We start from the raw sequence: 14,708 nt of genomic DNA on the forward strand, positions 1-14,708 counted from the left end.
TATTGTAGTACATTTGCTGCACATTCAATATCATATTTCTAACACCTACAGTAGGCATGAGCAGTATGAGGGGAAAAAAACATACTTTTGTGGTTTTCATAAAAAATGTAGAACAGAAAAAACCTGTGAAAGCCTGACCTGTAAAACCTCTGACTAATTTAATGATTTATTGTGACAAAATGGCATTTATTTTGTTCACTTTAGTGCATTATCAGTTTTTCTGACACAATATTGACAAATGTCAAATCATAATTGACTAACAATAAAATTTGTCAGGAAATCTACATCAGCTAGTTGTCTACCTATTTAGAGTAACATTCAGCAAAGTTGATTTGTTAAAAATGCTTAGACTACCGCCAAGGACTAACATCTATGTCTTCTGCTTGCTGCAATGCCTGAACTCTACCAGCTCACTTTGATTGTTAAAGAAAGCCAGTCTTCAGAGATTAGGTTCCCCAGTAGGATTCTAGGTGAGATTGTGCAGATAATAATGTCTTACTGAAAGAGACTGCAACAATATTCCATTTTTATGCCATTTTACATTCACAGAAGGCTTAGGCATATATCTGGACTAAAGCCCCATCAGCGACTCAAATAGCCTCTGAAACATTAATGTTTTACCTGAAGCAGTTCCCGTTTACAGAGGGATTGAAGCTTTGGTCAACAGTTCCTTTGGTGAAATCATTGGAGCCCTGCAGGGATACAGATTAGCCCTGCTGTTCGTGACCAACCAGCGACTGGAATGACATTTTAACGATTATATCTCTGCAGCGAAATGAAACCCACCCAGAAATTTGCTTCAGTGTTGCCGCTTTTTATTTAGCAAATATCAATAATGGAAGTAGTACAAAAGGAATCATCTAGTTTCAAGCTGCTGCCTTTGTGCTCTGTAATTTTAATTCTGTAATTTTCCGACACATGCACATCAATTTTGCGTGTTTTCTGTGAATGCATTAACGATTTTCTCTTTCAGTTCATCCGTTGTTCTAGAGCCAAAGCTCCCTGGAAACGGGGAGTGATTTCTGGAGAAATTATGTCTTCTTGTAAGCATTAGGCTCTTCAGAGTCACACCGGTCTGTGATCACATGCCACCATACCTGAAATTACCAGCAAACACTCGGGACCTCACAGAAGTGCTCTACTCTTTGTGTGTGGCTGTCTAATGAAGGGCTTTAGTAATTACAGTTTGATTGTTATTGTTTGACTGTGTGATGTGTAAACATCTAAGAGCTGTTGAAATGTGCATGGAGATGTGGATGCTGGGGAGGCGGTGCCTCCAGCAGCTCCGTCCAAGTCATTACAGTGAAGAACGTCTCCCCTCCCTCCTTCCACAGTGGGTTCACTATTGAACTGGCCTCTGCACTCACAGTCGTGTTGGCTTCAAATATCGGAATCCCTGTCAGTACCACACACTGCAAGGTATGACTGAGTGGCCCCTCCCACTCCCTCAGACTGACCTCTTGGCCCCTGCAGGTCCCTCCAGGGAAGAGGGGAGCTCACACTTTCTCCCAGAGTGCCGGGCCTTAGATTATCCCTGAAGACAGAAAGTAAATCCTCTAAAACTTGCTGAATTCTAACATTTGAATTTATTGTCGTTAAAATTTTCTGATTTATGGCAATTTTTTGATGGCTTTGACAATCTTTTTTTTTTTTAACTGAAAATATTTTTGATTGAGCTCATCTCTAAACATGGAAAGACTACAATAGAGATCACATATGACAAATTTGTTAATAAAAATAAAAAAAGCAGAGTAAACAGATTGAGATTTGGTAGATTTTTTGGAGTATTTTAATTCCTGCTGTGTCATTTACATAAAATCCTCAGCATTAACTGTTGAAGCTGGGTAAGCATATTTTAGTTCACACCTCTAGGGTCGAGCAATAAAGGAAAAACAATATGTATCGCGATAGACATGTGATCAATATTGATATATGATGTCGGATCAAATTTTCCATAATTTCACTGAACTCCGCTCTAGAACCGCATAGCATTCTGGGGGATGTAGGCGAGATAAACAAGGTGGGCGGCATCAACTAACTCACTCACTCTTTGGTTGCCTAGCAACAGCCTGTTGGGTAACATGTGCAGCAGCAGTTTCAGGTTTCACCAGCATGCCTCATTACCCTTAAATAAAAAATAACGGCTTTGAGTGACAAGAGAAAATGAGTTTGACGGCCTGAAAGGAAGCTGTGGATTAAGCAGGAAAGATCACTTCACCGGTTTGACATCATTTCGTATATTTAAAACAAAAAGCTAATCAATAATTATAGATATTGACTGACATGAAACCTTTTTATGCACTACATTTTTGTATCGTCCAGCCCAATCAATTTCCCGACCTGTGGTAAGCCTGTATGCCCACAAATTGATTCTATTTGCATGAAATAAATTGGTGAGAACTGCTTATAGAAGTGATTGTAATTGTGTTTCCACCATGAAAAACAACAGGCTGTTCTTTAGTGAAACTGGTTCTGTGCTAGCAGTCTTAGCTGGGCTACAGGAGCTAACTAGTTTATAAGCAGTTGAGTTTTTTTTCTCATCATGACTAAGCAAAAAACTGTGACACTCACAAAATTATATAATACATGCAATTTCTAAAAGGTTTTAGAAACAGTTTGGGGTTTACATACGATATATTTTTGCTTATGATAATTAGCACAAAAGCATAATGTATCAAATACAACCCACAAAAGAGAAAAGATTATTTAAAAGAAAATATATATTTTTTTTGTTTTGTTTTCTCAGGTAAATAAAAAAGCAAATTTTTAAAAATCATTATTTTCAAATAAAATTAAAAGTGTTGGAAAAACCATAAAATCTGGTCATAAATACATTATTTTGGTGTAATAATGACCACACTTTCATTCTGTTTTTGAAGGAAATATTCTTGCCTTCAATGTAGTTTATTTTTTAAACAACCTTTTAAAATTAAGTTTTGCTTTGCCATTATTTAGACACAAATATCTCTATAATATACACTTTAAAACAAAAACTAAACTTCAGCTTTATCATTTCAAATGATTGTCAGAGCTATTTCATCTGCAGCCACGCCTTTATCAACTTTTCCTTTTAAAGTCCAGATTTTACCGTCCGGTTAGAGCAGAAGCCTACCGGGCGTTTTGCCCCATCCAGCCGTTCTCGGACAGCCCTGGGCCTCAGTGTGCAGCTCCTCTCCCCTGCTCTTTTCAGGAACACCAGATCCAGACTGGAAGGCGAGGCGGACCGGTCCAGACCCAGTCCTGCCTGATCCCCGCTCCCTGCTCCCTCCTCCACACCTACATTACTCTGTTTCATTTCCACCAGCTCTCATAATGCTGCCCACTCAACACTGGCATGGTTTGGCGCGTGGGTCCCCACCCTCCTGTGCTCGGTCGTAAGCCGACTTCCCCTCCACCGTCCCCCACCACCGGCCGGCGTCCTCCTACCCGACCCCACCCGTCACACTTTGTTTTCCACTATTTTTACCTCTCCCTCTTCATCTTTCTGTCTCTCCACTCATGTGTCTTCACAGCGGATTTTGCATTGAAGTAATGAGTGCGCTAACAGTGCTTGTTGCATCAAATGTGGGCATCCCAATAAGCTCCACCCACTGCAAGGTATTGGAGTCCTTGGTGGTGAAGCTGTGAGGAGCCTCCACCACGAGAGCTCTTCCTCAGCGCTTCATCTCTAGCTGTTGATCACTGAAATCAATCGCAACTAATGAAGTTGAAGTTTTGATCTCTCCTGCAGTTTTCCTCCAGCAACTAAATTTCCACATTTTCTTAAAGGGAACTTTGCAACATCAAAGATTGTACTTGGTTTGATGTTGGGGATTAAGTTGTTACTCTTAAAAGTATTTGTAGTCTAGCCTACCTTAACAAATTATTATTTTCACCCTGAAATTATAAGGGTTTAATGCCATATTTAAACTTCAATTAATGAAAATAAGTTGCTTTTTTGTAGAATAATAATAATTGGCCTTCATATTGAATTATCTCTAATTTTTATTTACTTATCTACATATGAATTTATTTTTGATTCCATACCAGTAGTTAATCATTTATTTGGTTTTTGAATGATGGCACTTTTGGATTTCAGTCATAAAAGCTTCAAATAATCTGCATACTGAGACTGTCGTGAAATAGTACATCTTTAGCATGAATATTTCTTTGAGACAATTCTGTATTGTACAGATTTTCTGCCTATAGAAAATCAATGTTCCCCAGTTATTTAGTAGTTGAGTTATTGAATTTGGCACCTTTGGGTGTCCATATCCTGAAGCTTGAATTCCCTGAGGGGAAACTGCAGGAGACTCAAAACTGGTGTCCGGTTACTGATGATCAGTTTGTCTAAATATCACTATTATCACCATCAGCACCATTCCTTATCTCCATTTCTCACATACAACCCTATCACGTTTCTTCCCTAAAATTTTGGATAATCTGCTGCTTTGCCAAGATGCTAAATCTAATGATGGTTAGAGGTTTATGATTGTGGTAATTATGTCATTTTCAAATGATTCGGTCTGGAGATGTACAGATGTTTTTGGTGAAATGCCATCTAAAAAACTAAATTCTAATTTGTAAATTGATTGGATTTAAAGCCATTTTGTTATTTTAAACAGAGAGAGTGAAACTGAGATTTCTTAGTGTCCTTCAAATCTTTGGCAATAAATTAACTTCATATCCGTGCATCTCCAGTGGTTCAGTTTGTCTGAAGGAGAGGATTTATGGGCATTGATTGGGTTTCATTAACTTGCGTCGGGTCCGACTGATCTTTTTCTTAGATCGGGCTTTTCTCTTGTTGAGGCTAAATCGATGCCCAGTCCTTGGTGTGAGTCAATATAAGATAATCATGTCCAGTGACTTTGCTGTTTCAGAGGATCTGTGGGCAGGCGACACTAAGACTGAGGTTACTACATGCAAATGATCTAAAAACAATTTTGTTTTACTGTTTCTTGGAGTATTGGGGTTCATGTTGGTGACAAACAATTTGACAAGAATCTCCCATACGAACCTCCAGGTCTTAGCGTTGCTCACTGTTTGTCCGTCTGACCTTTTAACTACAAAAGTGGACCAATTTAAATGTGTTGGGTGAGGTCGGCAGAGATCAGAGTGCGCTCGGCGTCTCGCGTTTCTCTGGCTGAATGCGAGCAGGCGGATACGGCGTTACCTGCTGCTCTGACTGACACCAAGTCACTGCACATGATTCTCAAACGTGTCTGAAATCGTATTTTTTCTTCCAACTGAACTGGGTTCCTGCTATTTAAAGGTAAATAAAAAAAATTCCCAAGTGAAAGTCTGACACTGAGTGTGTTTCACAAGCTAAACCTGCTCGTGTCAGACTTTCACTTGGGAATTTATTTTTTTGGTTTAGTCGGTTATAACCTCCAGGCTTGCCGTTACTAACACATTTGAGTCTGAAATGTGAAGAGCTGCAGGCTGCACACGCTCTTCTATTCACAGCTGACCTCTGTCACTTCTCTATCAGCTCAGATATTATTAGCAATTTTACTCAGGCTCTTCTTTTTTAGAAGGCTGATGCTAAAGGATAAGAACCTTTACAGGTTTGCAGATATAAATACATACAAAATCTAGTCAAATGCTTCTGATTACACAAGAAGTGTAACATTCAATCTGTTTAGTTGTTGAAGAAGCTAGTTGCTACACAGACCGATTTGTTGGCACCCCTGGTAAAGATGTGCCAAAAGCATAAATAAATTGTACTACAATACATCACTCAATGACTGAGTTACCTCCTGATACATTCAAGTTCTGCATAGGAATAAAAAAAACTTTGATTTTAAATAGTAAGCTGAATAAAGAGGCTGCCATGGGGTCATTTAACAAAGTAATTATCCAAAATATATAGCTTAATCAGAGGTCTGCACTACAAAAATACAAAATCTCACAAAGTATTTTTGATTTACTTTCTGGAGTTACAAATTTAGTAAACTTAATATAACATAAAACTAACTTGCACGTGACTTTTCAGCATGATGTAGGAGCTTGTTTTAAGTGAATGATTCCTTAATATTGTTTATAAAGTATTAGTTCCAGTGGCAGATTATTTCACTTAGAACTAGACATGTTTCCCATAAGAGAAACTAGTAATTTTTTTTCAAATCAAAATTAAGGAATTATAAACTTAAAACAAGCTGCTATATCTTGCTGAAATGTTACCTGTACGTTAGTTTTTGTCTTATTTCACATTTACTTACATATTTGCAATAGAAACCAAACCAAAAATACTCTTTAAGATTTTGTGTTTTTGCAGTGAATCTTCTGTGTCGTGCGACTTTTCAATTCATTCCTGCTCCAACACACCTGAATCTAAAGGCTGGAGCCACCTGGAAACTCAGGAAGTTTTGCAAAGACCTGATAATTAGCCATTTACTTGATTCAGGTGTGCTGGAGCAGGGACACATCCAGTGGATGCGTCACTAGAAGACTGGAGTTGCAAACCCCTGGGCTACATCAGAAATTAAATAAAAGTTCAGTAGACACAAAATTAGCTTCCAGATCCAAATCATATTTAAAAGTTGTAGGGTGAGCTGAAGGAAGAAGGAAAGGACTGTGAATGATCTGGAGGTACCATGCTAAGATCCATCTCTGTGTGCTCCAACCTTTGGAACATGCTGCCCCGTTGACAGAAGGGGAGATGTACAAACTAGTAGCCAGAAGTTGCCAATAAGTGAGCCACATATTACATTTTTCCCCCCTTACTTGCATAAATATTCAAAAAAGGCTGGATATTTAATATGCAGCTGTGATGACAGAAGAATTTATTACAAATCTTTACCTGAGGTGCCAATAAATTTTTTTCACAGCGACGACAGCGATGTCTCCTAATGGAAGTGAAAATATTCTGGCCATATAGTCCTGAGAACCGCAAAGACACCCTGCAGCTCTTCACCGTCTCTGCAGCCTTCAAACGCGTTCGGTTTTGCTGCTGATTGTCTTTCTGTCTCTTCTCCCCGTCGGCGCCGTCCAGGTGGGCTCGGTCGTAGCCGTGGGCTGGATCCGCTCCCAGAAAGCTGTGGACTGGCGCCTCTTCAGGAACATCTTCCTGGCCTGGTTCGTCACGGTGCCGGTGGCTGGCCTGTTCAGCGCCGCCGTCATGGCCCTGTTCGTCTACGGCATCCTGCCCTTCGTCTGAGGGGGAACGTGGCCGGGAGGGCGAGCGGTGGAGAATGGAAGAGGGGAGTCAGAGAAGGGGAAACTTGGAAGGAAATCGTAGCGTGGGTGTCGTTGAGGGAAGGCAAGCAGGAACTGGAGTGAGGAGAAGAGTTTGAGGAAGCTGCAGAGGTTTACAAATGGACTTTGGTTGTACTGTGAGGGATGTGAGGAGGGTTGGTTCCCGCGCTGCCTGGCTCTGTCGTCCGGAAATCCTCTCAACTCATTTGAGTTTCAATCAGTTCATATTTATTCTCTTTTTGGGGGGAAATGCATCATTCAGTCTGCTGTAAATACAAAAATAGGAAATTTACCTTTTAATTAAGAAAAAGAAATTAAGAATTACAAAAAAAAAAGAAAAAGTAACCATACCAGTGAGCACATATCTGATATCCGAACAAGGAAAAAAAAAAGTGTACATATTGTCGTTCTGACTGAGTGTGATCTGTTGTATTACAGCTTGCTTTGGCACAAAAAAATAAGAAAAGACATGCGTGTGGTTAACCAACCCATCCATCATGTCAGTTTATAAACACGCCAGCTATGTACAACCGGGGCCAAAAGGAAAGGACGCCTCAGTAAAAGAGAGTCGTGCAACATTTTATTTTCCATGATACCATAGAAACCTAATTTACTAAAGAATTTGATTTTCATTTTTGTGGAGAGCTCCTGTATGTTTTTAGAGATGAGTCTGATATTTTTTAATGATGTATTATAATGTAATTTGTACTGTAAATACTGTCCTTTATGGAGTTTGGCAGTGGGATCCTGGTTTGTTTTTATTGTTGTAGAGAGGGGGGCGGGGGGAGGGGCTCTTCATCTTATCGTCATCATACAAAGTATGATTCATGCCTGAGGTTCAGAGTAGGGACAAACAAGTGTGGTTTGATTGGACACAGCTCAATTTGAGGAAATGAACCAGAAAGGTTGGGTGGGGAAAGACAGGTCACTCTCCTCAGAGTCGATCCATGCCAAAGTCAACATTTCAGCATGCCAATTTAGAGCCGAAAGATGCCAAAACACTAAAACTGAGCTGAGGCGTGCGAGCGCTAACTGACGAGGTCCCATAACATATCTTTATCCTTATGCCTTTATTTTCATACATACAGCTGAGTCACTGTCATACCGAACCCTACTTTCACATGATAAATGGCATCATGTCGAACACTAAAACATGTAAAGCAAAAAGCAGCATAGCTCCTCAGTGTGTTCGGAGTGCAGAGGCGTCTTCTGCCCGCCGGTGCTAAAGGTTCAGCTTGATTCCATACAGTCGGAGTGAAGGCTCACCTAAAGCCTGGTGCAGGATTTCAGGCTGCTCATAACGCTAAATATCATAAGACATCTTGTCTTAAAGAGATGGTCAGGGACTACAAGAAGTGAGGCTTTGTTAGAAGTTTGTAAGCAGTTGATTTCTAACCTGCAGAAGGAAACTTTTATGTTTTTTTTTTGTTATGATATTGCCTCTGAAGCCAGAATTCATAATCAGACTCCAGCTACAAGTCAGAAAAAAACAACTGTTTGGTAGTGGTATCCATGGTAACTGTTAGCAATAAAAAATGATCACAGCAAAATTCTTTGTTTGATGCGTTTCAACTCTGAAGGAACAGTTTTACAAATGGTGATCATGGAGCACTGTGTCCCATTGGTTAATATCTCCACCAATCACGTTCAGTAAGCCTGGCAGCCATTTTGGATGGTGAACCTAGGGCTGTTGGTTACCTCCAAACTTTCAAAGTCTTGATTTCAGTTTTGATTTCAACTGGCATTCTTTGATGTTGGAAACTTTGACTTAAATGTACTACTATGATCTTAATTTTATATAAATCGCAATTAACTGGGATTAGAGGCTACTGCTAATGGCTAATATGAGCAGAGTTGGTTCAAAAACACACTTCTGAAGTCTTAGCAACCCAACTCTTAAAAATATCCCAGCATTTCATGTGCAGATTATTTCTAAGGCAAAGAAAGGTTGTCTCCTTACTTCATCCTCAGGCAGTTTTGTAAACGAGCCATTTTGAAACTTAACCATTACATATTAATTTATTTTTCCTAAGAGGTTTTAATTCCTAATGTTCATAGAAACATTGAAATCTTAATTTCAGTGGATGTTTACCACCAGTTAATTCCATTGACTCTGCTTCCACTCCCTGTTTGGGCAAATTTACTCTTATGAAATATGACGGGTTATGAGTTACGATCAAACCGAAAAACTGAGTCATGTCAGAGATGTTGTTCCTTTGTTAAGTTGTCTCTTAAATTGATACAATCTGATATTTTAAGTACCTTCCTCGTGCTAAAAGTAAGAAGAAACGTTGAATTTACTTCCCTCGGTAACGACTTCAACACCACCAGGAGTGTTTTTGTTATTGCGACCTGGTAGCTCTTCGTTCACTGACGGGAGAAAGATCTGGTTTCCACGGAGCTGGAATCTGGCTGTAAATCTGCCCGCCAAAATAATTTCATAATAGCATTTGCCAAAATCACATTTAAGATTTAGGCTTAAAAACTGGCGTCACTCATATGAGCAGTTAGCTTTGGCCTCTGGATGAACATGTTTGCATTTAACCTAAATGGAGACGCCTTTTTTTTTTTTTTACTGCAGGAAAGATTTTAGCTTTCTATTATCTGTTTACAGAACCTCACTTCTAAAATCCTGAACCATCCCTTTGATCTCATTTTGTCTGAAAGTGAAAGTGATTTAGAAAAAAAATAAAAACTGATCATCACCAGCTTTTAAAACAAGGTTACCTAGGTGACCTGTGGATGAACAAAGTCTAAAGTTATTTTTGTTTGAACAAACTCTATGCCAGCTGTTGGATGTTTTTGTTGTTTTAGTGGTGTGTTTCCTGTTTTTTTTTTTTTTTTTTTTATTTTCTTCATGAACAAATCTATGCTTAAGTAGCCACATGCCTTGTAACGTGTTTTACTTTGTGCAGAAACGGTAAAATAATTCAGTACTGTGGTGTTTACATTGTAACCATATCGTAGAGTATCTGTTTAAAAAAAAACTGTTGCCTAATGATGCCAATGAAAGACAAACTATTAACCATGAATTTTTAAGTGCAAGTAAAAAAAAACAGAATATAACCAGAAGTGTCTAGAGAGAAAGAGCGTTGAGAGGAAGTGTGTTTGATTTTTTTTTTCTTTTTTCCTCAGTCGTTTTTGTAGTAGTGCTGATCATGATCCCTGTCACTTTACACTGCTACTGCAATGTGTTAACACTACATGTGTGGGTGCAATTCAGTGATGAAAAGAATAACTAGAGAAATCTCATCAAAACTATATATTTTTCTACCATATCTGAGTTTTAACCTGGGTGAGCTTCCGCGCACTTTTAGAGGGAGACGCCGTGGGCTTGAAGTGGGGAGAAAGGGCGGAAAATATTCCCATCCACGTCTGTTTTGGCACTCGCGCCCACTCCCACCAGGCCCAGTGTCTTCCTCTAGCATGTAGATTGACGTGTCGATCGCGAGTAGATCAGATTTTGAAATGACCGTTTTTATTTTTGAACTATAGATAAAAACACTTTGTAATTTTGTTTCCCTACTGCATTGACTTTGGCTGTGAGCTGCCAGAGGAGGACAGATCTGCTATGACATCATGTCTAAAATGCAAAAAAAAAAAAAAAAAAAAAAAGTTTCCCCTTCAGGGTTTGCTCCCTGCTTTCTGAGCAGCTGACCTCCCTTGCAGCTCATGACCTTTTTACTCTGTCACAGACCGTGCTGCACAGAGGTCTGCACGGAGCCGGCATGTTCACTTTCTCATGATTTCTGATTTCTGCTGTGAGTGGTAAGGAAGAAGTGCACCTTTTGAAGAAGCTCTGCTTTTGTCCGTAAGCAGTCAGTGTAACTTGTCATGTGAAAAAATATAAAAGTACAAAGCAGAAAATGTTCCCAGTATAATTAATCTGAATTCTCTTTAAAAAACCAACAAATAAAACCCCTGCTTGCTCATATTTTTGCATCTACTGAATGCATCTCGTACAAGACTTGCAGGCACACAATGTACGGCAGGCAGTTTAGCTTAGCATGCATGGCTTTCAATTTGGGAAAAGAGCCAGACACGCTATTCTCCACACATATATGCCTTGACTGAGATTTGACCTCGCGACCTTTCAGCAGGGAGACGACTGTAATCAGCACACAGAGCAGAATCTCATTTTACAGAGATGGAATTAAAATCTCACTTCGGCATTAACCCTTGCGTCCATTTCAGCTGCTTCCATAGCGCCCTCTAGACATGCTAGACTTTTTTTTTTTACTGCAGTAGCATATATATAAACTGAAAGCTACTGTAATAAAAAGTGAAATTATTTCTACATAATTTTTTTCTGAGTGTGGAGGGCACTTCAGAGTTGAATGGTGTTTTGCTTTTTAACAGCAGGAGGCTGATATTCTAGCTCCTCACCTTGTGGCGTTTCAAGTGAACATCAACACGCTGTGCAAGCCTCTTGTGCAACTCGCTTTCTCTTGGTTTCTTTGTTCTCCATGCATTCATCGTACTGATAGGCCAAAAAGGGGCACATTGCTCAGTCCTATGGGAGGAAAAGCTAAACTTTAAATAAAATAAAAAACATTGCATATTGTTTTTGAAACTTTAAGGTTAATAAATTGATTTATCTGACATCTGGTCCAAAACTTTCTGTGCACAAAAACATTACAAAGTAACCTCAAGACAGAAAAAAAACTTGAAATCTTATAAATGAAAAATGTTTTTGTTTTTTTTTCTAGTTCAGTAAATTCAGCCGATAGATGGCGTAGTTTGCCACTTTCCTCACCATAAAGAGGGGCATCATTTTGGCAACTGGCTAAATTGTCATTTAGGGAGCACGTGTGCTTCTGTTGTATTGTTATAATAATTTTATAAACAGAAACTACACAGAATGTGCCATTTTCTTCTCGTTCCCTGAATGTACATCACATGCTGTTAAAGGTGCAACTCGTCACAGGACTGGGGTAATAGCGCCCTCTCATGGTTGTATAGAACCATCTCTCATTACAGATAAGAGGGGTTAAAAAAATCAGACCTTCGTCTGAACATGGCGTGCCATCGTCTGTTTCTCTGGTCGTTTTTGTAATAAAACGTGCTCCTTGGCCGGCCGCAGGCTTTGCAGTTCTGTGTCGTCTTCTTACTGTTTACTGCTTCTCAACTGTCCAGTCCTTTTTAAAGGTAAATAGAAGAAAAAAAATGCAAAGAAATTCAGGATAAACTGTAGCTTGCTTCAACAACAACAAAATCTTATGCTCTTCTGATTTGCATATATTGTACTGTAATGTTTTATTTAAGAATTTTAGTGGAAAAAATGTCATTTAAACTAAATTATGGGAATTAAAATTACAAAGGATACCTAAAACAACTGAGTTGTGTTTTTATTTTTTGGAGTGATGTCTGCATGCCGAAGTGTCTGTTTCTCCAAGTACTTACCAGTAATGCAGGTAAGAGGTCAGGTCACTTGGTCTTCATGTCATTATGGGATGGACAGAGGAGTTGTTTTTGTTATTCTGCCTTTCAGTGAGAATTTGACCAACTAAAACCATAAGTGCAGAACAGATTTTAAAATGTAATTTTCTTTAAGTTCGCTTGTTTTCACAGTTCAAGTTTCAACCCTAAACTTTGTTATATTGTGGGGGGATTCATTTTATGAAGTAGAAACAAATGAATTTGCATTCAGTTCTCGTGAGTCTATACAGCCTCAAGAACCATTTTCACTGCAATTACTGCAGATGTTTTTTGTTCAGCTCTTCAGTGAAATGCCCATTATTGTTTGGAGATGAAATCAAGCTCAGTCAGGGAACAGACTCTTACCTCAGCTGCATACAATACAAAAGCAGTACAAAGATGGCAGAAAGTGACAAACTGTGTAAATAAAGATGCATCTTAGAAACTTTCCTTCCTTATAACCCTAGGAGACCATCTTGTATTAAGCAATCTTGATTAATTAAAGAGGTTGAAACTTTTTCTTAAAGGTTTTGGGTATTTTTGACAGAATTGTGTGCCTGTTACTCAAACAAACGTGATTAAAGCTGAAAGTCGGAGGGAAAAAAAAAACATTAAACATAGATTGAGACCATGTGAAACATGCTTCCATGACTTTAGTCGTGTTTTCTCATCCCCCCCCTCTGCTTCGCATTCTCTCCGTCTCCTACGGATACCGACATGGACAAAGGCTGCGTGAATCTGCCACATCTTTTCAGGCTGATCTTATTTAGATGTTGGCACATACTTTCCCAGCATCGTGTCTGTGTCTGCTGGGTTTAATTTAAGAAACCTCTCCAGTAATGCTTGGACAAAAAAGGGAAAAAAAAGAGGCTGGATTAATTCTTGCACACAGCAAGTGACACCGCGTACATTTAACGGGATAATGGCTCCTATTTCATGTCGGTTGAATCAGTAACCAAAAAGAAATAGAAACCACAACCCCCCTGCTGTCTGGGGCTTTGAAAGGCTTTTATAATGGCGTTGTTTCTGTTTTGTAAAAGGTATTTGTTTGTGGTTTGTCATCCTAATTGACAACAGGAAGTCTTTTGGCTGTTTATAAAATGCGGCTTCTGCAAATTATAAAAGCTCCGGAGTCGATTACAGAACTCAACCGTTTTAAATTACAGCTTAGATTTAATGAAAATGAACTAAAACCTAGATAAACACCTTTGAGGTCTTTTTTGTTTGTTTCCAATAGCAAATCGGCTTCGGTTTATGTTGAATTTAACACACTGCAAAAGTATTAACAGCCGTCGGACATTTTTATTACTTTATAAACAAATTGAATTGTGGCTTGCCTTTGTATTTGGTTCCATTTACTGTTTCAATCCAATACATTTACCTCTAATTAGTAACCATGTGTGTCTAATTTAATCTTGGTAAGGCTGCAGCTGTTCGGTGAAGGCCTCGGAGGTTTGCTGGAAAACATTCTGGTGAGTCTACAATGCGCTCTTGGAGTAATTTTAGTAGGTTTGACACTCCTGTGAAGGTTCCACTTTCTCTCTAATAATAGATAATAGTTCTCTGGCGTCCCAAAGCCTTAGAAATGTCTTTGTAAACTTTTCCAGACAGACCAATGTCAACAAATGTCTTTAGATCGGGCCATGAGCTGCTTTTGATCGCTTAGCCTACTTCATGCAGTCGGATAGGTTCTCTTTGGGTAATTCCCTGATGCATTGTGTCTTCTTTGGTTATCGTTGAAATTAAAATCCCGAAATATTTATGTGCAACAAAAAAGTGGTGCCTTTTTACAGCACTGTATGAGTTTTGCTTTAGCAACTGAATTACAGGAATAAATGACCTTTTTATTAAACTGAAGATGCACCTCTAGGCTGTTTTTGTTCCTAGCTCAAATATGTGGCCATTACCGTGTTTCATAAAGTGTGCAATGCTTTTGACATTTCCCCAGATAGCATTCCAAAAACTTGTTTTCTTTGTAAGTGAATCTTTCTGTGAGAAATAACACAGCTGTGTTATTTCAAGGAAACAACCTGAGGGAGGAAACATTTTTTTTCTCAGTCAATTTGTAATTGAATAAACTTACCCAAATGCACAATTTTTAATTTTCATTCAAA

At 38.9% G+C, this 14,708-nt stretch overlaps 1 protein-coding gene across 7 annotated transcripts in view; it reads left to right on the top strand.

Moving 5' to 3' along the window:
* Positions 1–12,511, top strand: part of slc20a2 (solute carrier family 20 member 2) — a 50,811-nt gene extending 38,300 nt beyond the window's left edge. For 5 of the 7 annotated variants that reach the window (XM_088008723.1, XM_088008725.1, XM_015000655.2 and 2 more), the window contains 2 exons: positions 1,335–1,419; positions 6,974–12,511. In XM_088008723.1, coding sequence (XP_087864849.1) covers positions 1,335–1,419; positions 6,974–7,138 — 250 coding nt within the window. In that variant the 3' untranslated portion in view covers positions 7,139–12,511. Of the gene's footprint in view, positions 1–1,334; positions 1,420–3,512; positions 3,598–6,973 lie in introns of all 7 variants that reach the window. The other 2 variants (XR_015764257.1, XM_015000678.2) reach the window with 2 other exon arrangements.
* Positions 12,512–14,708: the final 2,197 nt, after the last annotated feature.

The sequence above is a fragment of the Poecilia mexicana genome, unplaced genomic scaffold (genome assembly GCF_051168715.1).
Source record: "Poecilia mexicana isolate PSO_F unplaced genomic scaffold, ASM5116871v1 scaffold_9, whole genome shotgun sequence".
Lineage (NCBI taxonomy): Eukaryota > Metazoa > Chordata > Actinopteri > Cyprinodontiformes > Poeciliidae > Poecilia > Poecilia mexicana.